This window comes from Phalacrocorax carbo, chromosome 28, assembly GCF_963921805.1.
Source record: "Phalacrocorax carbo chromosome 28, bPhaCar2.1, whole genome shotgun sequence".
NCBI lineage: Eukaryota > Metazoa > Chordata > Aves > Suliformes > Phalacrocoracidae > Phalacrocorax > Phalacrocorax carbo.
This window is the reverse complement of record NC_087540.1, coordinates 21,460-46,113: the sequence shown is the minus strand read 5'-3', so window position 1 is coordinate 46,113 and position 24,654 is coordinate 21,460. Positions and strand designations below refer to the sequence as shown.

Here is a 24,654-nt window from a genome sequence, read left to right as displayed (position 1 = left end):
GGCTCCCAGCGGGCAGTGAGGAGGGACTTGGCGGGGCCGTGCTCCGTACAGCCTGTGACCCCGTGCTGCCAGGCTGGGAGCCTGGTAGGGGCCGTGCTGCCCAGAGCCCTCAGCGCAGCCTGTGCCCCCCTGCTCCTGGGCCCTCCAGGCCACTGCAAGACAAGGAAGGAGCACGCTCACGCTGCCATTTCAAATGAGGGATGTCCCAGGCAGAACCAGCAGGGGCAAGGAAACAAACAGTCCTTGTTAACCAGATGTACCGCTGGGCGCCTGACAGCACATTCTGGTCTACTGGCCCTTTTTCTTCTTGGCCCACAAAAGGGTTCCGAGAGGAGAACCGCTGCTGGAAGCGGCTGTCTCGTGGGGCAAGAGCAAAGCCCCCTTTCCAGCACCCTTTCTGGTTTCCCGGGGGTGCCCAGGAGAGATGGAACCCTGCCCGGCAGGCCAGGCCAGGCAGCCGCCTGGCACGGGAGCATGGCAGGGTTCAGCGCGCCCGCAGGCACGGGCTCCCAGCGCCTGGGACGGCAGCAGCCGCTCTGCCCCTCCCGGCTCAGCCCTGGGGAGCCCCAGTGTGACGTCAGAGCCACCACTGTGAGCTCAGAGCTGGCCACCCGCACAGCCCTGTGGCGCGTGGGGCAGGAGCCCACAGATGCGTGTGGCTGTTGCCCGGGCAGGTGCGCTCCTGCTGAGAGGCGGCGCGTGGCTGCTGCTGGAGCTGGTTTTGCCTGGGCAGGCCACGCTTGCTGGGGCTGAGGGGGAAGAGCTGAGCGGGGAGCCTGCCTTGGCCCAGAGATGGCGAGGAGAAAGGCCCCCCAGGGAAGACACCAAGGGGCCTCCAAAGGCTCCGTTGGGATTAATGCCAGACAAGAGCTGGCAGGGGAGGCAGCGGGGCCGAGCTGCTGCCAGGCCAGCGGGTACGAAGTGGGCTGCTCCTGCCTGGGGCGTCAGGTTGTGGGGGGTAGCAGGGCAGTGGCCCAATATAGTCAGTGGCGTCAGAAGCCAGTGTGCAGCAGGGGCCTTTGGGGAGGGGGTAGCCTTGTGCTGCAGGGGTCAGAGCCCACCCTGATGCGCAGGGAGATTTTGCTGCACAGGGAGACCATCCCCTGGGACCTGACACTGCCCCCTCTGGGGATGCTGAGGCGGGGTCCTGCCTAGCTGTGGTGGGGCAGCTGTGCGGGGAGGAGAGGGGTCGGGAGAACACCAGTGACCAGGGAGGAGGGGGGTGGCCCACGATGGGGGACAGCAGCCTGTGCCCCCATTGGCACAGGCTCTAGGTGGCCCAGACAGCCACCGAGAGGTGTCTGCGAAGGGGCAGGTGGTGGCAGGGAGCAGGGAGTGACGGGCTCAGAATAGGGCTGTGCTGCCGGGTGGGCTGGGACAGCCTGTCCTCTGTCAAGGGCCGCTGCTCAGGCTGCTCCTGCCCGCCTCGGCTCCCGTGGCGTGGGGATGGTGGGCAACCGGCATTTGTCTTTTTCTTCCCACAGGAACCTATGCGTGGAGGTGGAGCTGGTGACGGTCCCTTCCACCTCGGCTCCCTGCTCTGCCACGCAAGGGCCTGCCAAGTGGCGCAACAAGGCCACAGGAATTGCAAGTAAGCTCAGCACTGCTGCTTGCTGTGACGTCCCCTGGGGTGAACTTGGAGAGCTGCGCTGTGCCAGAGCTCTGGCCAAATGTCACGAGGGGCAGGACAAGTGCAGGCTGCCCCAGGGAGGGAGGGAGGGAGTGCGTAGGACTGGGTGCCCCCCTTCCCGCAGGGAGCTCAAACACGTGTGGCTGGGCATCCTAGAGAAGAGACCTCAAGAGACAGGCCTAACTTTTCTCTGGCTTTTTTGCCCAGGGGCGGTCCTCAGCCTGGCTTGGCATCTGGCAGGTGCCCTTGTCTCCCTGTGGAGACATCTGCTGAGCACACGCGTCTTTGCCAGGTACGTACTACCTGTTTCTGCCGTGGTGGGGGGCGGGGGGAGAAGGGGGATGTCCCTTCCCCCAAGCAAGGGGGAGAGCAGAGGGTGTTCCCCAGCCAGCAGCCCGGGGCTCCCGCTCGGGCGCCAAAGCTTGTGCGGTGCCCGTTCTCGGGGAGAGCCAAGAGCAAAGCCCCTTGGCAGCCCCACTCCCACGCATTTGCCGGCGCCCCAAAACCCTCCCGGAGATGTAGTAGGACAAACAGCCGTGTAGCCAGAAGCTCGGGAGCAGAGCCGAGCCTCCGCAGGGCAAGGGTCTTCCCCAGCTCTGGCAAGAGACCACACAGGTCTGGAAGGAAAGCCAGACAAGGCCCCTGCGCTTCCCAGCTGCGCGGAGAAACACCCCTAAGAGCAATTTGTGTGACTGCAAGTGAGAACCGGCCTGCTCTCTCAGCCAAAGAGAGGGAGCAAGGTCCACCCCAGAAGGACTACTGAAAAGCAGTCCTCATTTGCTCAACCTCTCTACTTCCCTGCATGATTTTCATTCCCTTTCGGAAGGTGCTCCTGGAGCCCTTCGTTTGGGGAAGATCTGCCGGCAGCGCTGAACGGCGTGGACAGAAATCGTGTTTGTGCTGGGCGCCAATCTGTCAGCTCTCTGTCAGCAGCAGGCTTGCGAAGCAATGGCTTTAGGGCCTGAAGAGGGAAATCCACGGGTGAGGGGGTTTGCCCAAGACTTGCAGCACTGACAGCCACAGGACTCCCTCTTTTCCAGGCAAAAGATGGCCCCGCGGAGCAAGAGGTTGCTGAAAGTCTTCTTCCTGTGGCTCCCAGTGGCTCTGGGTGAGTTTTCATGAGCAAACACAGCCTGGCTGTGCTGGATGCCAGCTTTCCTTTTGGGCCAGTATGTGTGAAACGCCCGTGGTGCGGGTGCGTCCTGAGGAGGTCCTTGACTGGCACTGGCGTTTGGACTACCGGTAAGACTGGTAGCCTCCCAGCCGTGCTGCTGCTCTGGCCACTGGGCCAAATGGCTTGCTTAGTCTGCAAGTCTGCGAGAGAAGGGCGTAGCTCTTTCCAAGCCTGAGCTGGGGATTCCCAGACGGGAGGGGCCGTGCAGGGGGACCCATGGAGAGGTACCTCTCCTAGCCCATGCAGCCCAGCCTCGGTGCTCACCGAAGCAGTGAGGGGAAATGGGGAGTAGCTCTGGGGCACCGAGCACACCTGAAGGCCACGGCTACGCAGCCCCCTCAAGCCTGGGCTGATGGCTCCCGGTCAGAGGCGCGTCCTCTCTCTGCACCCCACGTTCCCCACCTCCTCGGCTCACCTGCTGCCCAGCCCCAGGGCACCAGGCAGGCGACAACGCAGCTGCAGGGGGATGGCTAGCAACTCCGCTAAAATAGCCGTCTCTCGGTGATGTGAATTGCAGCTGGTGCTTACTGCGCGACCTCGCTGCCGGTGTGGACAACGCAGGCAAAGGGACTGATAGAGGTCAGTGACGCGTTGCTGGCAGTGGCTGGAGGAATCACAGGCTGTGCTGCTGCCACGCAGGCTGACCCAAAGAAGCGGCAGCTTGTGCCTTCCTGGGGAAGCCTCTCCTGGGAAGCCCCGGCAACTCTGGTAGCGAATGCCGTAATGGAGCATTTTTCCCTCCCAGGAGCTGACACGCGTGTCGTCGGCAAACCTGAAGATGCTTTGGTAAGAGAGGTTTCCTGAGCTGGAACTGGTTCTGTGCAGAAGCGTCAGCCGACCTCGTGCTACCTGCGCTCGCTTTCCTAACAGCCAGGGCTCCCGTACTTCCCTCCTGCCTTTGCCTTTTGCTCAGCCTGGTGCGGAAGGGAAGCACTGGCAAAGCAGGGGAAGCACACGTGTCTCTCTCTCCTCTTGCTGAGCTCAGACGCTCCCCAGAGGCGATGGGCCGCTCTCTGACCGGATCGGCTTTCCTGTCGTGCAGGAACTTGCCCGTTTTGGTGGTGGAGGAGACCCAAAAGACACGCTTTCTGCTGGAGGAGGTGGCTCAGCTGAGGGCACAGATCCGCAGTTTGAAGGTGATCCTGCATTTTGGGGAGGGAGGCTTGGCTGGGCAGAACCCCTGAGAACATTTTCTTCAGGATTCTGGGTGGGGTCAGACTGCTGACTGCAGCAACCCAGCCTTTGCCCCAGGGGCTTGCTGGGTGAGCTTCTGCACTGCACAGGCCCCTCTCCAGCCCCAGTGTAACAAGGCCGCTTCAGGCAGCAGAGGACTCCTGAGAGCCTTTCCTAGGCGCGCCGGTGCCTCTGGCTCCTCTGAGCAGGCTCCTGAGGCAGTGGTGGGACCCAGGCACACATACAGCGCCAGCCATGGCTTACAGGGCCTGAGCCTCTCTCCCAGCTGACATGGAGAGCACAGCGGGTGTGGACGGTGGTGTGGGGACCCACATCAACACGCCTTGGGGTCATGGCCATGGCCGTGGCCACAGATAAACTTCCTAGTCCTCACGGCTCATGCCGGCAGGAGAATCTTGCAGCTCTGTGGACAAGGCTTGCCTTGCCTTGCCTTCCTGACACTGACCCTTTGCCTCTGCGGGCGCTAGGAGCCACGCTGCACTGCCTGCTGACGTGGTCCTTTTCTGTGTTGATTTCTGGCGTTCCCAGGAAGCTCAGGAAGTGAACCAGGCAGCGTCCAAGAAGGCTTTGGGTGCCTACGTCGAGATGTCTGACTGGGCCCTGGAAAGCTCTGGTATGGACACAAGCCGCCCAGTCCTTGCCCTGCGCTTGCCCCTAGCACTCCCCAAAGGAGCCCGTGCTCCAGGCGCTGCTCTCCAAAATGGGGCAGCTTAAATCCTTCACGGGGTCCAAGAGCAAGGCTGTGGCAGAGTGGGTCGCTCAGGCTCCCTCCCAGTCAAGCCCTCGGCCTCCACACAGGTGCCCCTGGCGCTGCCCCCGCACGTCTTCCTGTGCTGATGGAGGGGCTCTGCTCCTCTGCGCTGCATTTGCAAAGGGAATGGCTGGGCCGTCCTTTGCTGCTCGTGCTCCAAGCCCTCAGCTTTGGTCTGCTGTCGTGCTCGTGGGCGCCTGCAGGCTCCCAGAGCCCTCCCACCTTCTCCTCGTGGTGCTGTGGGAGAAGCACTCACCAGGGATGGGGCTGCCGTCATTGCTCTGTGCAGCCGGGCACCCCCCCGCCCCCAGCGTGGTGATGAGGACAGGACTGACAGACGTGGAGCTGGACGGCGGCGTCACAAATACTGCCTGAGCACCAGCTCCCTCCTAGTCTGCGGCCTCTAGCAGTCATCTGCTCTCCCTTCCTTACAGGTGCCACCATTGACACGCAGAGAACTTCCGAGACCTACGACTGCCAAGAGAATTGGAGCTGCTGGGCTTTACGGTTCTTCCGCGCTGCCAAGCCTCCTGAGACTATTTTGCAGGTATCGTAGCAGAAATCTTCAGGGAAGGTGTCCTTCCTTCCCGAGAAGTTGGGGACTGACCTCAGGGGCTCTCCCCTCAGGCCAGTGGTACTGGTCAAGCCCACCGTGCTGCTCAGGTTCTGGAAACCAAAGCTCTCACACAGGGCTGGGCTTGCTAGAGATCCGTGGGTGCCCTGGGGAGGTGAACAGCGGTGAACTGCTGCATCTTGCCCACAGTCCTCTGCCACAGCTGGGTGAAAGCCTTCCTCCCTGGCGACCCTGGTTCCACACTCACCCCTAACGGTGCCTTTTTGCGGGCGGGAGGCAGGAGGTGGCGGGTGCCCTGCAGAGCCGCTGGGCAGGGACGTGTTTCTGCGAGGGCCTGACTAGGATGCTTTCGTAACCGCTCTTCTCCTCTGCTCCCTAATACCGAGACCCCCTTTGTCAGGCAGGGCAGGGGGCCTCCTGCTTCTGTGCACTTCCTCACAGGCGCCTCATTTTCAAGCTGAAATAGGCCCCACAGACACGCCGGCGCCTATGCTTCGAGCTACGCGGGCAGTGGTGTTGGCCCCAGTGCTCTCTCACACTTCATTGCTGTCGTGTTCTGGTTGCAGGCGGATGTTTCCCCAGGAAACTGCTGGCCTTTCCAAGGGCATCAGGGCCAGGTGGTCATCAGGTTGCCAGCACGAGTCCATCTGACTGCCATCACTGTGCAGCACATCTCCAAAGACGTGTCTCCATCTGGGACCGTCCTCAGCGCCCCCAGAGACGTCGCTGTCTTTGTAAGTCTCTGCTGGGCGCTTCTGGCGGGCATCTGGCCCTGGGGCAAAGCCAGGACAGGGCCCTGCTTGCTTTTGTGCATCTTCTGGGGCTTGTGTCCTGATCTCTCGCGAGCACTGCAGTGCCCTCGCGGGACGCTTCAGGGGCTCGAGAGGTTTCATCCCTCTTAAGGTTTGTTCTGGCCAAGCACCTCTGGGTTCTTGACCAAATCTCAAAGCGGAGACTGAGCTCCGCCATAGCCGGTGCTAGGCTGCTGCTCGAGCCCCAGGAGAGGGTGGGTGGATAACAGGGCTGAGCCAGCGCGTACCTCGCCTCTCTGTCGGGATGACTCTGAGCGGCTCTCCTTGTGCTTTGCCCCTGAGGGAGTGGATGCGGACGGAGAAGAGGAAACTCTCCTTGGGACGTTCACGTACAACGTGGCGAAAGAGGCCATTCAGACCTTCCCTCTGAAGGTACGCTCCACGCACGGGGACGAGATGCCGGGGAGCACAGCAGGTTTGCCTGCAAGTCCATGGAGGAAGGGCGCGCATGCTTTCTCCCTGGGCAGAGGGGCCCGGGCCACCGTCATGAGAGAGAGACCTGCGGGCTTGGGAGGGCTGAGGAGCACGCGGTGGTGGTAGCAAGAGGGTAGCAAGGGCAGGGTCAGGCCCGTAGGAGCACGAGTCCCGAGAGATCCCTGGCTGCGCCCGGTGCCTTCAGCAGAGGCAGCTGCACACGCGCCCACTCCACGCAAGCAGGGTCTTTGTGCCGTGGAGAAACAGGGCGGCCTGGTGGCGAGAGGCGTCGGGCAGCAGCGTCGCTCCATGCTGCGGCCTGCTGGCAGGCTGGACAGTGTCCTCTCCTCCCACCACAGCACGGCCCTTCTCCCGCGGCGCTCTCACGCCTGCCAGGGGGAGAGCAGGCACAGCAGGCAGCGGCAGCTCGGCGGGGTTGCACACCAGGTGCCCCACGCGCAGGAGCGCCTCCCCGGCCTCACTGTCAGCACAGAGCAAGGGGCAGCGGGAAGGGGCGGAGGGAAGGGAGACCGAGCCCCAGCCGGGCCGGCGTGCAAAGGCGGGGTGATGGCACTGCCGCTCTTAACACCCCCGTTTCCTTTTCCCACTCTTCTTCACAGAACGCGCCGCTTCCCAGAGCCTTTCCGTCTGTCAAACTTCTTGTGGAGAGCAACTGGGGAAACCCAGCGTACACCTGCGTTTATCGAGTGCAGGTTCATGGGAAGATGGCGCAACCAGAGAGCCCCAGGTGAAACCAGAGAGGAAAAAAAGTCCAACGTGAGAAAGAAGAAGAAGGGGAGGAAGAACAAATAAATCTAGAAGATGTGGCAATTGAGATGGCTGTAGAACTGTAGAAGATTTGTCTCCAAAGCGGGGTGCTCAAGACGTTCCACACTGCGGGAGGGGAATTCGGGAGCGTGTGGAAAATGTTAGAGCTTGTATGCAATTTTTTTCTTAAAAACGAGGAAGATGGGAAGCATTGCCAAGACTGAACCTAGAGAGGGGAGGCCCAGCCTGTCAGCGCTCCTCCCGCCGCCCCCGGAGGCTCCGCAAGCGGCCCCAGCCCAGGGCAGGCCGAAGGGCCCGGCTTCAATTCACAAGAGGGAGGCTGGCCCCGCCCGCCGGCCCGCGCGGGCTCTGCAGGAGCTCCCCCAGGCGCCCGCCCACCCTCTTCCCGGCTTCTCAGCCAATGGCGCCCGCCAGGCGGGGACAGGCAGGGCCCCCCGCCAACCACCGCAGCGCCCCTTCTCTGGCCCCGCCCCGCTGCGGCCGCGTGCCAGCGGACGAGCACGTTGCTACGGGCGCGCCCGGAGCGCCAGCCAGGGCCGCGGGTTCGAGTCCCGCCGCTGGGTTCGAGGCCCGGCGAGGTCAAGGAATGAGGCGCTTGCTGGCGTGAATGCCTCACGTACCAGCCACAGGGCTGCCCGCGCAGGAGGGGAAAGGTGGTTTAATGGGAAATTGTAGTGGTAATTGGGTTTGAAGTACGGGTGCTTGTCATAGCTCTTTTGGTCAGTTACTAAGAGAAAAAGAATTTTGCCAAGGATGTTTTCTTGTTGGGGGGGTCCGAGTCCCCTGCCCGGTTTGGAAAGGGCTTCGAGTCCCCGAAGTTGACCAGGCGGGTTAGAGTCCCACTGAATGGGGTTTGAGTCCCCAGTTTGGCCACTTGTCTTGACTGGTCTCTGAATTTTGGCGTGGTTGTCAGAATATGGATTTATTTTTGCATGTTCGGATCAGATAGTTGTTTTGGAAGTCACATTTAATATGGGTGGGGAATCGTCTAAAGGCACCGTCTTAAAGAAGTCACCTCTAGGGCGTTGACTGAGGCATTGGAAGGGGGCTGGGGGTGGGTTCGATCCCCTCACAAGGAAGCAGTTAACTGAGCATTGTAATCATTGGTCGCCGATCTATACTTTGAAAAATAATACTATAATACTACTATATTAAAATAATATGTATTATAATGCAATAATACCATAGTGCGGTTGATGATGTTTTGCAAAAGAGAAGGAAAATGGGATGAGATCCCATACGTGGGTTGGTTTTTCACGTTGCAGAGCAGTGGTTGGAAAAGGGGAAAAGATCGCGGATCGATTACTAAGGATGCAAATGTTTTGGCCTTAGAACAATGTTGGGACAAACCACCCACCCGCATGATGTTGTTCTGCATGTAGTATTGGTAAAAGGAGGTGTAAAATACAAGGAGCTGGTGGAAGAGGAAGATGATGTAGGATGACTAGTGTCTCCGGCACAGGGAAGTCTACAGGGAGGTAACGATCAGTGTGGAAACAGGGAAGTTGGACAAGTGGATATGGGGGTGTAAATGGTGGTGCTGAATCACAGAATCACTAAGGTTGGAAAAGACCTCTAGGATCATCAAGTCCAAGCCCCGACCCAACACCACCATGTCTCCTAAACCATGCCCTGAAGGGCCACATCTGCACGTCTTTTAAACACCTCCAGGGATGGTGACTCCACCACCTCTCTGAGCAGCCTGTTCCAATGCCTGACCGCTCTTGCAGTAAAGAAGCAGTTCCTAATCTCCGATCTAAACCTCCCCCGATGCAGCGTGAAGCCATCTCCCCTCGTTCTATCGCTAGTAATAGAAAGTGAAGGGGGGCCGGAACGTCAGTGCTGTAGCAGGAAGAACTAGGAGACGGGGGGCAGTGCTACAAGCACCCTTAAGGCAGGCCGTGGGTCCGCCAGGAGGGTGGGTGCGGGTTCAAGTACCCTTCTCAGTAGCAGGCTTATGGGCTTGGAAGGAGATGGCTCGAATGTATGGGGAAGACGCGGCAAAGGTGGCGAAGGTATTGGAAACTGTTGTGGAGAATCATGACCCGGAGTGGAAGGAGATACAGGTGGTCTTGAATATGTTGTTGAGAGATGAGGAGCAGAGGCTGTTGCGGTTGAGGCTGGGGAAGAAGCAGAGAGGGTTCACGCTCAGGATGCACAGGCAGGAAGGCTGGAGGGTCATTCTTGCCACCACCGACCTGAATCGGCACCTGAGCAGTCAGGCACAAAGGTTATTGTGAACTGAATAGCAGAGGTTGATATTGTGAGGGGCCTCTAGGCAAGAATGCACTCAAGGACGTAATCTCTGCGAGCGTGACGGGGATGCAAACGACCTAGCAGCTGGCGCCAGTCGAAACCAAGGCAGAAGGAACTATGGACGTCTCCATCTAGATAAGAGTCACAACACCCGGTGAAACCGACACACCTTGCCACACGCTGTGACAAGATTACTTGATGGGCCACCTCATGACCATATGTGGAAGAAGGACTCAGAGTTCATGGAAAGGACAGAAAAAACACCCTTCAGCAAAGCACTAGGGACCACCCGATACCTCTTGGGGGGCTTCTGAGGGGCTTAAAACGCACGGGTAATTAGGAAGCAAGTGTTAGAATTAGTTCCAGGAAAGCTAATGCATATGTATATAACCGAGCAAGCTAAGCTTTGTCTATCCCGCCTTGCGGTATGCACGCTAGGAGGAATTATCCCCTGTGCGTCTGGCACCGTAATAAAGAATGCCCGCTTCGTAATACTACACTGGTGTTACGGAGTTTTATTCCCGATTTCGGTCACAGCACGGCAGCCGGGCAGACTGCAGGGCGGGCTGTGGGGCGAGCAATAAGCCCTGGGCCAGCTCTTCGGGGCTCCCAGGGCCAGGCCTTGGGAGCCCTGCTTTCCTGGAAGTGGCTAAGGGGAAGTAGTGTATTAATTCCTTGTTTTGCTTTGCCTGTGAGCACAGCTTTGGCCTTACCTGTTATGCTGTCTTGATCTCAACGCACAAGTTTTCTCACTCTTACTCTTCCAAGCCTCTCCCCCATCCCCCCAGGGCAGAGAGGTCGAGCAACTTAGCAGCCTACTGGTGTTAAACCACAACATCCATACGAGGTAACTACAGCCTTTGATCCATGAAGTATCCCTAACCTCAAACACCGAGCTGGTGATCGGCTCAAGATTTGGTAACTATGGTATCCTAAAATCGATGCATGTGTAGCCAAAGCCTCATTTAGAGCAGCCTGGGGTGGCCTCATTTCTTGCGATTACCCAGAAATGGCCCCTATAACAAACCTACCCTCAAATCAGAGGAAGATTCTGAACTGCATCAACAGAATCAGCCTAAGGCTGGTCCTAACCCATTGTGACGGATGTGCTCGACCCCTTGACCAGACTGGTGGTGTGTGGAATAATGGCTGGAGGTGACTTAGACACTGAGCTTATGTTTTTAGAGAAGGCACAGCGCTGAAGAAGCTTTCAGGGTGAAATGCAGCTGACGTGCGAGGAAGCCGTTCCGTGAAAGTTCCCTGGTAAGCTTAGATGTCAGCAATGCCAGGAGAACTTGGCGTACTGACTCTGAGAGGAGTTGTCCGGAGGGCGGAGCGGTGTGGGGGCATCGCGGCCGGGCTCTGTGATAAACGGGAACTCCAGGTACCATGGAGCTGGTACGCCGCACATTTGCGACCCTGGGCCAACGGTCCGTCATGCTTTTGACTAAATGCTGTCCTTTTGGTGAACTTTGCTCACTATAATATCATTCTAATACCAAAGCACACCTCCATCCCAAAAGTTACCCGCCTCTAAGGTGCGGCCACCCCTCACTGGGCACGCGCTTTGAATTTTTCTAGCCTACATCTTTAAAAGCAAAGCGAGGAAATTTTACGCCAGCCATAATAAAGGGATGTATGACTAGAGTCACTCAAGCTCCACCTGAAAGATAAAGAATAGTATGAAATTTGTGAAGAGAAAGAGGGTGTCAGGGAAGATACCATCGCGTACCACTCTGACTTCTGGGACCAGTCGATGGGCTGAGCCTCTCTTAGCCCGCGGTGGGATGCCTTTGGGTAAGATTGGAAACCTCTGCAGAGTCACTTTAAATCTCTAACGTATTAGAGTTGCTTTGCTTCATAGTAGAGTTGCTTCATATTTGTTTAGCATACTTGTAGCCCAGCAGTGTACTCATATCCTCGGCATTTATGTGCGTCTTGTAACCAGCAATCTTATCACCGGTGACCCAAAGAGCCTGTGTATCTGCCGCTTTAATAAATCGCACTATTCATTGATCTAGCCGTGATGGTTCTCACTGAACGTGAGCAGGCCGGGCATCTGCCAGATTAGTTACTGACAACAAATACTCTGATGAGTGGTTGCTTCTACAACCCTTAGAAAATAAACCGTCTGAGACTAAGACTGGACCTAGCCGCACCTAGACTCCTCTCGCAGGAGGAGTTTAGAACGCAAGGGGGCCCTGTCTGAACCCTGCCACTCCTCAGGCTCCTACTGTTAATGCAACAGTGGTGGTTTGGTGCAGGCTGCGGAGAAGGTAAAGGCCTGAGCCGTAGCCGGGCCCACCAACCCCTCTAGTTTCAATCTGTTCTCTAAAAACCCACGAAGCAGCAGACTGCCTCCGTAGGGCATCAGTGCAAATGAGCTTGGAACAGCCATCACGTCACTGACACATCAAGAGCAGGTGCCTTGCCTAAGGATCATTTATCATTTATCAGGAAGAAAGCTGTGGGTACAAGGAGCCTCACGCATACCTTGTCCATTGCACGCGATTTGGCTACGAGCCAACCACTTTATCCCATGAATATGACAGCCTGAGTGAGCCGCCTTTGAGCTCTCCTGGTTAGGCAGCGTGGCTGTGTGGTGGTGATCTCCCCGTGAGCTGGGACACCTCTCAGGGTTGCCCCTCAAGGCAGAGAGACCTTTCACCAAGGGCAGAGATTTGGAAAGCAGCTGATATCGCACAAAACCTTGTAGTATGATGACTTTGATTTTGTCCTGGTAACTTTGATTGTGTGTTGAATTGATGCTAATGAAATGTTACGTAAACTTTGCATGTACAATCCCTTAGACATAAAACGTTGTCCAAGTCTGAGACTAAGATTGGACCTAGGCCACACCTAAGCTCCATCAGGAGTTTAGACAGCAAGGGGTTCTGCTCTGAACCTCGTGACTCAATGGGAGGGTCTTCCTTGCCCTTTTGCAGCCATGGTCTCTCTGTGAATCATTTTAACTCCAGCGTAACTCAGGTTTCCTTTATATGTTTCTTCCATGCAGTAATTAATAGAGTGAACTTGCCATCGAACTTTGAGAAGTCGCACTTTTACAACATCTTCTTCAAACCAATTTTGCTAATACCTTTGACGGTGATTCTTTAAGTCATCTAAAAAACTCCATTCACAACGCCCATAGGGAACTCTCTTTTAATTATAAACTCAGTCTTTTATGTTACCGTAAATGTGGCTCTTGGGGTTTTTACAGCCTTTACTCATACGCAAATCCCAGCTCAAGTCCTATGGCCACCATAACCACAATCTCCATGCTATTGCTAAATTTCTGTCCTGCAGCAACTCTGTCCCTGACTTCTGACCTTTGGACTATTGAGCTGGGGTTTGCCGGATTGTCTGTGGCATGCACGTGCCCCAGCCTTGCAGGGCTGGTGAAATAGGTACTGGCATCCTCTAGGAACTCTCTTTGCCTTTTGGCCCACGGCCTTATTGACAGAGGTGGGGAACAATGGGTAAGGAACTGTATTTGGCAAAGTTTAGCACAGTCCTAGAGCTGAAAGGAGAACTGAGGAGTCCTGGCTCCCAGCACCTGCTCTAACTCCCTAAATTCCCCTCCCCTCCCATAGCTCTCCCTTTGTTTCCTTCCCCTTCCCACAGCTCCCTAGACCGAGCTCATCAGAATTGTCATTGATCCGTCTCTTTCGTGCCCAGCTTTCTTCACGCAGGGCTCTCAAAGACTAACCAAGTTTGGGTTTATAACCATTTCAATCATTCTCTAACTCCTGAAGCGACATCATGTATTGCCTTTCCAGGTATGGCTGGAGAGTCAATTGCAAGGGCAAAGACCCGAGTGCTGGTGTCAAGGGTTGCTAAATCACTCCAGAAGCAGCAGCTCTTTCCTCCGGATCACCAATGGTGAGGAGTGAGGGGGTGTGGAGTTGTCATGGTTTCAGCTGGGATAGAGTTAATTTTCTTCACTCTAGCTGGTATAGTGCTGTGCTTTGAAATTAGCATGGAAAAAAACCTGTTGAGATAACACACAGATGTTTAGGCTGTTGCTGGGCAGCGCTGATACTAGTCAAGGACATGTCTAGCCTCCCATGCTCTGCTGGGTGCACAAGAAGCTGGGAGGGGAGGGGGCACAGCTAAGGGAGCGGATTCAAACTGACCAAAGGGATATTCCATCTCATGTAACGTCATGCCCAGTATGCTACCTGGGAGGGGCTGGCCGGGGGAGGGAGGGAGCAATCGCGGCTCGGGGACGGGCAGCGTCGGTCGGCGGGTGGTGAGCGGTTGTGTCGTTCGTGTTTCTGCGTTTTTTCCCTGTTTTCCCTTTCCTTCCTTTTCCCTTTTATTATATTAACATTACTGTCATTATTATGTCATAACAGGGCTTCTTTTCTGTGGCTTAACCGTCTTAATCACCTGGGTCCAGCAGACAGAAGTTTTCATTCGGGGCATTTATCTCTGCGCCTCAAAGAAACCTGTAGCACTGATGACGCAGATACTTGTCTTCTTGCACCTTAGGGAAGGCTATACGTTCATGTAATACCTATAAACTGATGCTGCCCGTCTCTGAGCCGCTATTGCTGCCTCTCTCCCCCGGCCAGCTCCTCCCAGTTAACACTCTGGGCATGATGTTATATGAAAAGGAATAGCCCTTTGGCCAGTTTGAATCTGCTCTCTTGGCTGTGCCCCCTCCCCTCCCGGCTTCCCGTGCACCCGGCAACAACTAAAGCATCAGTGTGTTATCAACGTTGTTTTCATACTGAGCCCAAAGCACAGCACTGTGCCAGCTGCAGTGAAGAAAATTACCCCAGATAAAACCATTACAGCGGAGCTGGCGAGGAGGCCCCGAGCGCAGCCCACGCCTCTCCCTGCTGCCCCTGGCAGCCCTGCGGCACCGAGCCGTTTCCCTTAAGCTGCCCCCCTGTCCCCTTCCACTCTCCTCCATTTGCAGGATGCTGGAGAGATCCCCCAGCCGCCCCAGGGTGGCCTGGGAGGAGGTGGGGGCTCCCCAGGAGAGCAACTTTTTCCATCCACCAATATCCCCAGGTCCTTCGTCTCAGGGCTTCTCTCCATCCGTTCATGTCTCAGTTTTTATTGATAGTGGGGATACTGGGGATTGCCCTGATCCAGGTGCAGGACCTTGCACTTGGCCTTGTTGAACTTTGTGAGGTTCACATGGGCCCCCTCCCCAAGCCAGTCTGGGCTTACACATGCCCAGACCCCAGCAGACCCCAGAGCAGGGCTCCCTGTGAAGCCTTGCATGGGATACAGCCAGGGCTGGTAAGGGGCCATGTGCTGGCAGGGGTGCCAAGGCAGGAGGGCTGTGGGATGATGGGGAATCAAGGTCTGTCATGGGGACCGTGCCAGGGGGAGTTTTCCCCACCCATCAGTCACAGGCATCACTCTGGGCACCCAAGAGACACCTGTGGAAGGATTTGCCAGGTGGACAGCTGTGGTAGGTTGACCTTGGATGGCCACCAGGTGCCCACCAAGCTGCTCTATCACTCCCCCTCCTCAGCATGTGATGAAAGGGTCAAGGCTACCAAGATGATCAGGGGCTGGAGCATCTCCCTTATGAGGAAAGGCTGAGAGACCGGGGTTTGTTCAGCCTGGAGAAGAGAAGGCTGAGGGGGGATCTCATCAATGCTTATGAATATCTGAAGGGTGGGTGTCAGGAGGATGGGCCAGGCTCTTTTCAGTGGTGCCCAACACCAGGCCAAGGGGCCATGGGCACAAGCTGGAACACGGGAAGCTCCCCCTGAACATGAGGACAAACCCCTGCCCTGTGCGGGTGCCAGAGCAGGGGCACAGGCTGCCCAGAGAGGCTGTGGGGTCCCTTCCCTGGAGACATTCACCCCCCGCCTGGACGCGGCCCTGTGCCCCTGCTCTGGGGGTGCCTGCTCCAGCAGGGGGTGGGACGGGATGATCGCCAGAGGTCCCTTCCAGCCCCCGCCATTCTGGGATTCTGTGGGCTGAGCTAAGGACAGGGAGATCAGTCAGCAATTACCTTCATGGGCAAAGCAGACTCGTCATGGAGAAATGAATTTATTGACTTTGACAATCAAATCAAAGTAGGATAATGAGCCATAAGAAGAAACATAAAAACATCTTAGCCCCAACCCTCCCTTCTACCCAAACTCAACTTCACTCACAAGTTCCCCACCTCCTACCCCTGAGCAGCGCAGGGGTACAGGGAATGGGGGTTGTAGCCAATTCATCACATGGCCTCTCTGCCGCTCCTTCCTCCTCACTCTCTTCCCCCGCTCCAGCACGGGGTCTCTCCCACGGGCGACAGTCCTCCATGAACTTCTCCAACTTGGGCCCTTCCCACAGACTGCCGTTCCTCACGTACTGCTCTAGCATGGGTGCCTTCCACGGGGTGCAGGCCTTCAGGAACAGACTGCTCCAGCGTGGGTCCTCGACGGGGTCACAAGTCCTTCCAGAAAAGTTACTTCAGTGTGGGCTGCTCTCCATGGGTCCACAGGTGCTGCCAGAGCCTGCTCCAGCGTGGGCTTTCCATGGGATCACAGCCCCTTTTGGGTGCATCCACCTGCTCCAGCATGGGGTCCTCCAGGGGCTGCAGGTGTATACCTGCGCCACCGTTACCTCCACGGCGGCGGGACAGCCAGCCTCACCATGGTCTTCACCACAGGCTGCAGAGCCTGGGGCAACTCCTCCCCCTCCTTCTTCACTAATGTTGGTGCCTGCTGAGTTGTTTCTCTCACATAGCCTCAATCCTCTCTCCCAGCTGCTGTTGCACAGCAGTTTCTACCCCTTCTATCTATGTTATCCCAGAGGCACTACCACCATTGCTGATGGGCTCGGTCTTGGGCAGCGACAGATCCATCTTGGAGCTGGCTGCTATTGGCTCTGCTGGACAAGGGCCCAGCTTCTGTCACCTCCTCACAGAAGCCACCCGTGTAGCCCCCACTGCTACCAAAACCTTGCCACGCTGGAGCTGGTGAGCAAAAGCCATGCACGCAAGTAAAACAAAGCCAGAAATCCATTCATTGCTTTCCATCGCGCGGTAGGTGTTCAGCCATCTCCAGGAAAGCAGGGCTCCATCATGCATAACGGTGACTTGGGAAGACAAACGCCACCGCTCTGAACATCCCCCCCTTCCTTCTTCTTCCCCCAGCTTTATCGACTGAGCGTGACGTCATACGGTGTGGAATATCTCTTGGGTCAGTATGGGTCAGCTGTCCCAGCTTTGCCCCCTCCCAACCCCTTGTGCGCCCCAAGCCCACTCGCAGAAAAGGTCCTGACTCTGGGTAAGCCCTGCTCAGCAATACGAAAACCTCCCTCGGGTATCAACACGCTTTTCAGCACAAATCCAAACTATGCCCTATCCTAGCTACTGTGAGGATCGGGCATACTTATTATTAACTCTATTAACTCTACCCCAGCCAAAACCAGCACACCGCGGTGCCCCGTTGCTGACGCTGGGAGCGCTCCTGCTCCGCCTGACAGCAGCAGCCAGTCAGGCACCGTCGGTACAGTCAGGGCAACAGGTTTCTTGTCCTGCTGCAGGCTGCACGGAGCGGGTACGGGGCTGCTGGACTGGGACCGCCAGACATCCCTGGCTCATTCTCAGCTGCACCTCCTAGTCCCTCTTTTCCCCTTTTATCCTGATGCTCTACTTGACAATCTTTTGGCTGGCATGTTTCCCCTCTGTGGTCTCACCAATTTCACCCCAGGCCAACTAGTCTGCCAACTAGTCTGCCACCTCCAACAGTCTCCCACTCTCTAAAGCGGTGAGTTGCACCTCGAGCCAGGGTTGCTGAAGACAGTGGTGAATGAAAGCTTCTGTAATCAGCGAGACAGCAGACACCATCAAAACATGTCCATCCTCGCCACTGCCCACCTTAGAAATCTCGAGACATCTCTAAAGGCACAAATAAGGAGCAGCTTAGAAGCTGTCCAGGTCAGTTGGCGTTGGTTTGGATCCCAGAGAGATCCATGTGTTTGGAGAAGGCTTTTCAGAATGACTCCTCAAGTCCTCTGTCTCTTAGGCTGCAGGTGAGGGCCTTGATTAAAGATGTTTAGGCAGTGCAGAAGACAGAGATTCTCTCTTCTGGGTTTCCTATTCTGACAGCATCTGGTAAGCGATCCACACTGTAAGAGTCCCATCGACAGCTGCAGCCCCAAACACCGATCGGAGCAGAGGAGCCGATGTAAACATCTTTTGCTTCCTGGTGCTGAGAGGGATTTTCGGAGTCGAGGAAAGGATGTAGATGTGAGATGCCAGGAAGTGGAGAGACGTGAAGGGAGCACGACACGGAGGGGGAGAAGCAGGGGTCTCTCAGGGAAGTCCCTGCCGGGGTGTGTGAATGCAGGGCCCTGGGACGAGCCGGAGGGCACAGGAAGGTTCTGAGGGGACGTAAGGTCAGACTGGGGACCAGGGGGCACCCTGAGAGAACCCACGGGCCAACGCTGAGCTGGATCCCGACGCCCTGCTGTCGGCGCCCCGCCCCTCCCGGTCCGGGCAGCGGGTCACAATGGGGCCCTTTGTCACCCCCCTCTGACACCCCACGGCACCATATATAGTCAGCGTGGCTGTGGCCCCGCAGTGTCTGACAAGACAGCGACGGGACAGGGCAGGAGCGCGGAGCTGGCGAGGAGGCCCCGAGCGCAGCCCACGCCTCTCCCTGCTGCCCCTGGCAGCCCTGCGGCACCGAGCCGTTTCCCTTAAGCTGCCCCCCTGTCCCCTTCCACTCTCCTCCATTTGCAGGATGCTGGAGAGATCCCCCAGCTGCCCCAGGGTGGCCGGGGAGGAGGTGGGGGCTCCCCAGGAGAGCAGCTCTGCATCAGAGCCCTATGAGGTGTGCATGGTCCAGTCGCTGCACAGCGGTGAGTGAGGGGCCCCCCCGGACTGGCAGGGTCGGGGCCAGCGAGCACAACCAGCTCGATGCTGGGATCCCGCTTCCTTGGCACATTGGCAGCAGGGGTCCCATGGGCAGGGGGCACAGCGGTGCCTGAGTGCCAGGGCTGCTCGGGGCTGGGATCTGGCCCCAGTGCAGCCCCCCTCCTCAGCCGTGCCAAGCTTCAAGCCTGTTTCCCCCACTGGCAAGCTCATTGGCAAAGATGCTGTGTCCTACTGACTCCTCGGTGTTTCTCCTCCACGTAGGCGAGACACTGCCAGAGGATAACCCCGAGGATCCAGAGCTCCAACTGGGATGGGATTCTGAGAGCACCTGGTTGCTTTCATCGCTCGACAGCAGCGACATGACCACGGTAATGAGCTCCCCCCTTGCTTGGACTCTTGCCTGTGCCATTGGCAGGAGGTTTGTGTGAGCAAAGGGAACCAGAATCAGTGGGGCTGGCACACTGCTGACCCCAGGCAGGGACTAGCCGAGGGCGGCACTGCAGCCCTCCTGGCCACCAGTGAGCCCTGGTTCTCTGCAGGGCCAACACACGGCAGCCATGACCCCAGCCCTCCTCCGTCACCCTGGGGACCCTCAGCTCTCATCCTTTCCCCTGCAGAGAATGCAATCCCTGCTTCCAGCTGTCCCGCGCCACTGCTGCCAGCACTGCCGGGCATCTCTTGCCAGAGCTGCTCGCGGTGCTCAGCCAAGCAAGACCACCCAGGTGCTCGGCGTGACGTGTCTTCCCTCCCTTCCTTCCTCCCTCCCATAGTTGTTTGGAGAATACCTCCAGCCTTCTCAGAAGACAGAGGTTCTCCTCGTGGCCATTGAGGCCTTGACAGCAGACGACAGCTATGACAGGGAGCTGGGCAGCGAAGTCCTGGACACGGCTGTGAGAGACCCTGCCTCCTGGCTGACGGATGTAAGTGCCCTGTGGCTGGCTTGCCCTGCCCACGAGCCCTGTCAGGCCTTGTTCTTCCCTTCCTCCCTAACCCAGCTCTCTCGCGCACCTGAAGCCCCTTCAAGGCAGCAGAGAGGGATGGGGAAGGCAGCAGTTTCACTGGCAGCTTGCAAAACGGCTGCACTCCACTGGTAGCACCACCCTGACCTGTGTCCCCACCAGGTGCCAAAGATCATGAGGTACATCCACAAAAACGTGGAGTGCATCCGCAGGGAGCCAGCCCAGCACAGCCTGCACTCACTCCTTCTCCTGCTGGCCAAGTGGTGCCCCAGGGACGTGGTCAGGAGCCTGCTGATGATCTCTCCAACATGTGACAGGTACTGGCCCCGACAGCCTGGAGGGCTTGTTCCCTGCGGGGAGAGGGGCCCAGAGACCCTCTGGCTGCCAGACCCAGGGAAAACGGCAGGACATCCGCAAGGAGCAGGGCCCTCCATCCCACCACCCTTCCCAGCCCCAGTGGGTCAGCCAGGCCCGCAGCAGCCAAAGCTGGCCAAGCCAGAGCCCCGCCACCACGCTCCTCCCTGCCCCGCCCCACGGGGAACACCACCTCAGCCCCGTCCTGCGGGCACGGGCAGGGCCCCCGGGCACCCCACGCGAGGGGGGTGGGCAGAGCCAGGGCTGCAGCGCAGCCTGGGGCCGGAGAGGCTGGCCCGGGCACGGTGCAGTGGCTGAGGCAGCCCTGCTGACCGAGCACTCTGGGTCTGCAGCGCTGCCCTGGCCATGTGGGAGGTGATGGCCTCCGTGCCTTGGGCTTTGTGGAATGTCTTGACGGAGCTGCTCAGCGTGCTCCAGGACCAGCGGCTGTGCAAGGTGTTCAGCTGTGCTGCAGAGGACGCCTTCTTCTGCCCCTTGGCTGTGAGTGGCTTCAAGTCTGGGGAGAGGAGACACTTGCCGCCGCCCGCGTGTCCTGCCTCGGTGGAGGCGGAGGGAGCCCGGTGGGCTCTGCTCGTCTCTCACTGCTGCCTTCGTTCTAGCTGCTGGTCCGCGCTGACATCGAAACAGGGGAGTTTGCTGCCCTGTACAAAGCCCAGAGGTACCTGAGGCATGCAAGCCTGGCGATGCTCCCGCTGGTGCTCAGGGGCCTCATCACGCTCTCGGAGACTCCGGAGACGGTGAGCAGGGTATAGTCGAGCAGAGCCATGTTGGCAGCGGGTAACGCGGTGGCCTGGCCTTGGCTGTGAGTCACAACGTGGGGTGAGGGCTACAGTCACCCTCCCTGCTATGGAGGGGGCTGGTGGGTGCCTGGGGAGCCGTCCAGGCACAGAGGGTTACCAATCCACCTGCCCCTTCTGGATGGTCGGAAACGGGGGTGGCTGAGCAGGGGACACTGCTCTCCTGCCCTCGCTGCCCTTCCTCGGGCTCTCCCCACGTCCCCATCAGTGGCCACTGCCTGCCAGGAGGCTGCTGCAGTGACTCCTGTGCCACCTGCCGGGAAGCCGGACGGGAGCCTGGTGCTCACCGACCGCTGCATTCATGCCAGGGTGGTCTTTCGCTGCTTCAGCGTAAGGAAACTGTGTCTTTCATACAGGCAAGAAAAATACAGGTCCTGCTGCCAGACGTGATGGAGACCCTGCAGGATGCCAACACTCACGTCAGGGTGAAGGCCCTGGTGTTCGTCAGGAACATGATGGGTCACATGAAGAGGGAGGAGGCCAGCCTGATGGCTCCGCAGCTGGTGGAGAAGCTCCAGCCCCTCTTTGATGATGTAAGGCTGCCGCGGGAGCCTGAGCCCTACAGAGGGGCACTCTGCAAAGAGTGCTGCCCCTCAGCCCAGCCCCGTGGGCAGCACTTGGCCAGGGCTCCCCTCCCCTCTTCACTCCTGTTGCCTGCCCTTTCAGGGCTCTGGGGCCATTGAGCTGCCGCTGCACATGTGGCCCACAGCCCCCGTGTTCAGGATCCGGCCTCAGAGCATCTCCCCTCACATCAGCCACGCTGACGCCCTTGCTCACCACGGGCAAGGAGCGGCTGTTGCTGAAGTCCCCCGTCCTCCTCCCTACCAGGAGTGCAGCCAGGTGCGTGAGCTCTCCATCAGCCTCTTCAAGGACGTGATGAAGAGTGTGGTGGGGAGAAACAAGAAGATGATGAAGAAGAAAGTGCAGAAGGTCCTGCTCCCGCTCTTCTTCCATATGAGCGACCAGATCAGGAGCGTGGCCCAGGTGCAGTGACCAGCAACCAGTGTTGAGGGGAGGGGTGTGCTGACACCACGGGGGTGGCCTGGGCATAAGGGGCAAGGGCTGCTCGATGTCAGAGTCTGGGAAAGCGTGTCACCTCAGGGTCCCACTGCTCCCCTCCTTCCCTGCCCTGCTCCCACCACTGCCTTCCTCCTGCCCCCCTGCTGCCTGCTGCAGAGGTGGATGGGGAGCTGGGGTCCCCCCAGACCCGCTCTCCCCATTCAGCCCTCCTCCAGCACGGCCCTGCAGACCCAGTACGAGCTGGGCCAGAGAACCTGGCACAGGCATTTCCCCGACCTGCCCTGCCTGCTCCAGCAAGGCTCAGCAGCAGCCCATGGCCACCAAGCACACGAGTCCCTACAGGCTTCCCAGCTGTCCCCGCAGGTGTGGGAGGCCTGGGCTTTGAGCCCCAACCCCTGTCCCCCAGGGCTGCGCCCAAGAGACCCCCAGCTGTTTGGGCCAGGGCGTGTCCCAGCTCCCTGAGAGCAGGAGCGCTGCAGAAACAAAGCCCTGCTCACGCAGGTGCCCTCACCTAGGGCTGGTGAACTTGGCCTCTGCAGAGAGGTGCAGCACTCCCAAGGGGTGGAGAGCCAGCTTGTTCCCCAGCCTGGGGCAGGGAGAGCAGTGGGAAAGAAGATGCAGCCAGAAGGGGCCTGGCACTGCATCGTGGGATCAAAGCTCTGCCTGTCCGGAGCCTGGGCGTGAAGGAGCTGGGGCAGCCCCAGCTGGGCAGCCAAGCGTCCTGCTGGAGGATGCCCATGGGGAGGTGCTGCTGGCTCCGTCCTGCCCCAGGGGCTCTGGGACTCCAGCCCTCGCTGCCTACAGCCGTGGGCGCACTCCTCCCTTGCCCTTCAGTCTGCCCCATCCCTGGCAGGAGCTCGGCAGCTCTTGAGGATCTCTGTTCTGCTGGCCGGCAGCGTGAGATACCTGAGGCGGTGCCCGCCCCGTGTCCCTGCCCTCAGCACTGAACCCGGTTCAGTCTCTGTCCCCCACTGCCTCTTCCCGTAAGGGGCTGGGAAGGGCTCGGAGCCTGGCCAAGCGGAGGAGGATGCCAGGTCTCGTCCCTGAGCTGTGGTGCCATCTCCCAGCCTCTGCTTCTCTGCAGGCCTCTAGGGACACCCTCCTCACCTGTGCAGAGTTCCTGGCGTGGAGGAAGCTCAGCGACCTGGCCGAGACATATCAGAGAGACCTGATTGGAAAGTGCTTGGTGAGGACAAGCCCCAGGCCCCAGGGCCGGGCTGGATGAGGGCCGCCCCTCGTACCCCTGGGGAGGGCTGCGCAGCTGTGCCTCATCTCCCCTGCTCCAGCCCGGAGCCCACAGCCTGCAGCTGCATTTGCCTTCCCTGCCCTCAAGCTCGGAGGCCCCAAGGGCTCCTCTCCAGGCCCCTCTCCCCTCCCTGCCTCCAGGGTGCCAAACAAGACCCAGGCCCGTGCAAGCCCTGGCAGTGGGACAGAGCATTCTCATCGACCCCTACTCCCCTGTGCCTGTGGCACTCTCGGAACCTCAGCCCCACAGGGCTGCTGGCTGAGAGGGAAGGAGGGCACTGGGAGGAGGAGGGACTGGTCTGGATTGCTGGGGAGGGTCTGTATCAGCCCCGTGCCCTTCTGCTCTCTCCAGCTGGAGCACAACAGGCACAGGGTAGAAGAATATGTGCGTCAGAGCCTGCTGTACCTGAATGACCCTCAGGCCACCTTGCGAGAGGCAGCCGTGAGGTTCATCGGTGAGCCACAGCCCCCGCGGACCCTCTTCTGGCAGCCTGGCCCCTGTCCCCTCCACTGCACCAGCAGCAAGGGGCAGCCCCGTGGCTGCCAGAGCCCCGGCTGCCCCGTGCAGGGCCCACCACGCGCGTGGGCTGCTGGGAGCCTTGCTCAGTCCCACCGCCCTCGGGTAGCGTCCTTCCCTGGGGCCGGCGCTGCTGAGGGGGAGGAGGGTGTGTGGCTGAGCTGGCAGGGCCGGGGCCGTGCTGCTGGGAGCGTGCTGGGGAGCAGAGGTCTGACAGGAGCTCTGTGCCTAGGGCTTGCTGCACGGCGCCTGAGGAACTGGAGCAAAGACAGCCTGTATGAGATCTGCAACGGTGAGCAGGGGCAGTGCTGTGCCGCCACGGGCTGGAGGGGCAGGGCACAGAGCCTGGGCAGGGTGCTGCCGTGCCTGGCCCTGCCCCAGGGAAATGCTTCAGGGGCAGAGGAGCATGCCTGGGGCACATGGGGCATTCCTGAGAGCAGCTTGCAGCTGGTCTGTTTGTCTCACCTGCTCCTCCTGGCCAGGGAAATAGAGATGGGTGGGGCTGGCATGGTCTGGAGGGGGGTCCTGGGAGTCTCTGCAGGCAGTGGGTGTTCACATCTGCTCTGCTTCCTTCTCTTGCAGCCCTCCTGCCCTTGGGGGGAGATCCTGAACAGTCGGTCAGGTCCCTGGCAGCTCAGGCAATCTTTGTCCTGACAAAAGAGATGCCAGCATCAGGGTGGAGCCTGCGGTCACTGTGCTGCTGGCTCTGCTGAGCCCCGGAGACATTAAACTCTATGGAAAATGGCTGTAGTTGTCTTTTTTTTTTTTTTTTTTTTAATCTAGTAAAGCTGGAACAAGAAGCCCAGTCCCATGGTGTCCTTCCCATGGGGAGCACCCTGAGCGTGCCGAGCAGACAGTGTCATTCCTGGCCTCTGCCGCTGCCCGCAGGACGGCACACCCAGACCCAGGGTGTCCTTGCAACAAAGCCCCAGCTGCCCCGCTGCACCACAGCACCCGCAGGGGAGGAGGAGAGAGGCTTTAGCCCAACCTGCCCCTGCTGAGACATCTCAGGGCACAAAGCACAGGAAAAGGCACCCAGCTGTGCCAAGCTGGCGAGTCATCACTCGTCCCGGCAAAGTCCCCTCTTGTGCTGGGGAGCTGTGCTGCTCTTGGCTGGGATAGAGTTAAATCACAACAGTCCTTTCTCCACCCCTTCTTCCATACCATTACCGCCAGGCTCAGGTCCCCCACTACCCAATACAACCTCGTGAACCACCACCCCCGTTCCCATCCTTTGACCGAACACACAGATAGCACTCCCTCAGTCTATGGACCAGCGCTGTGAAACGCCCATGAAATATCCAC

General features: G+C 58.8%; 1 protein-coding gene across 1 annotated transcript in view; it reads left to right on the top strand.

Annotated features, from left to right (window-relative positions):
• LOC135317963 (voltage-dependent L-type calcium channel subunit alpha-1S-like) overlaps positions 1–10,091 on the top strand; it is a 52,453-nt gene extending 42,362 nt beyond the window's left edge. The window contains 9 exon segments of the mRNA XM_064474701.1: positions 2,671–2,738; positions 3,322–3,383; positions 3,550–3,590; positions 3,847–3,940; positions 4,527–4,611; positions 5,184–5,296; positions 5,890–6,057; positions 6,418–6,507; positions 7,170–10,091. Coding sequence (XP_064330771.1) covers positions 2,671–2,738; positions 3,322–3,383; positions 3,550–3,590; positions 3,847–3,940; positions 4,527–4,611; positions 5,184–5,296; positions 5,890–6,057; positions 6,418–6,507; positions 7,170–7,301 — 853 coding nt within the window. The 3' untranslated portion in view covers positions 7,302–10,091.
• The last annotated feature ends 14,563 nt before the right edge of the window (positions 10,092–24,654 follow it).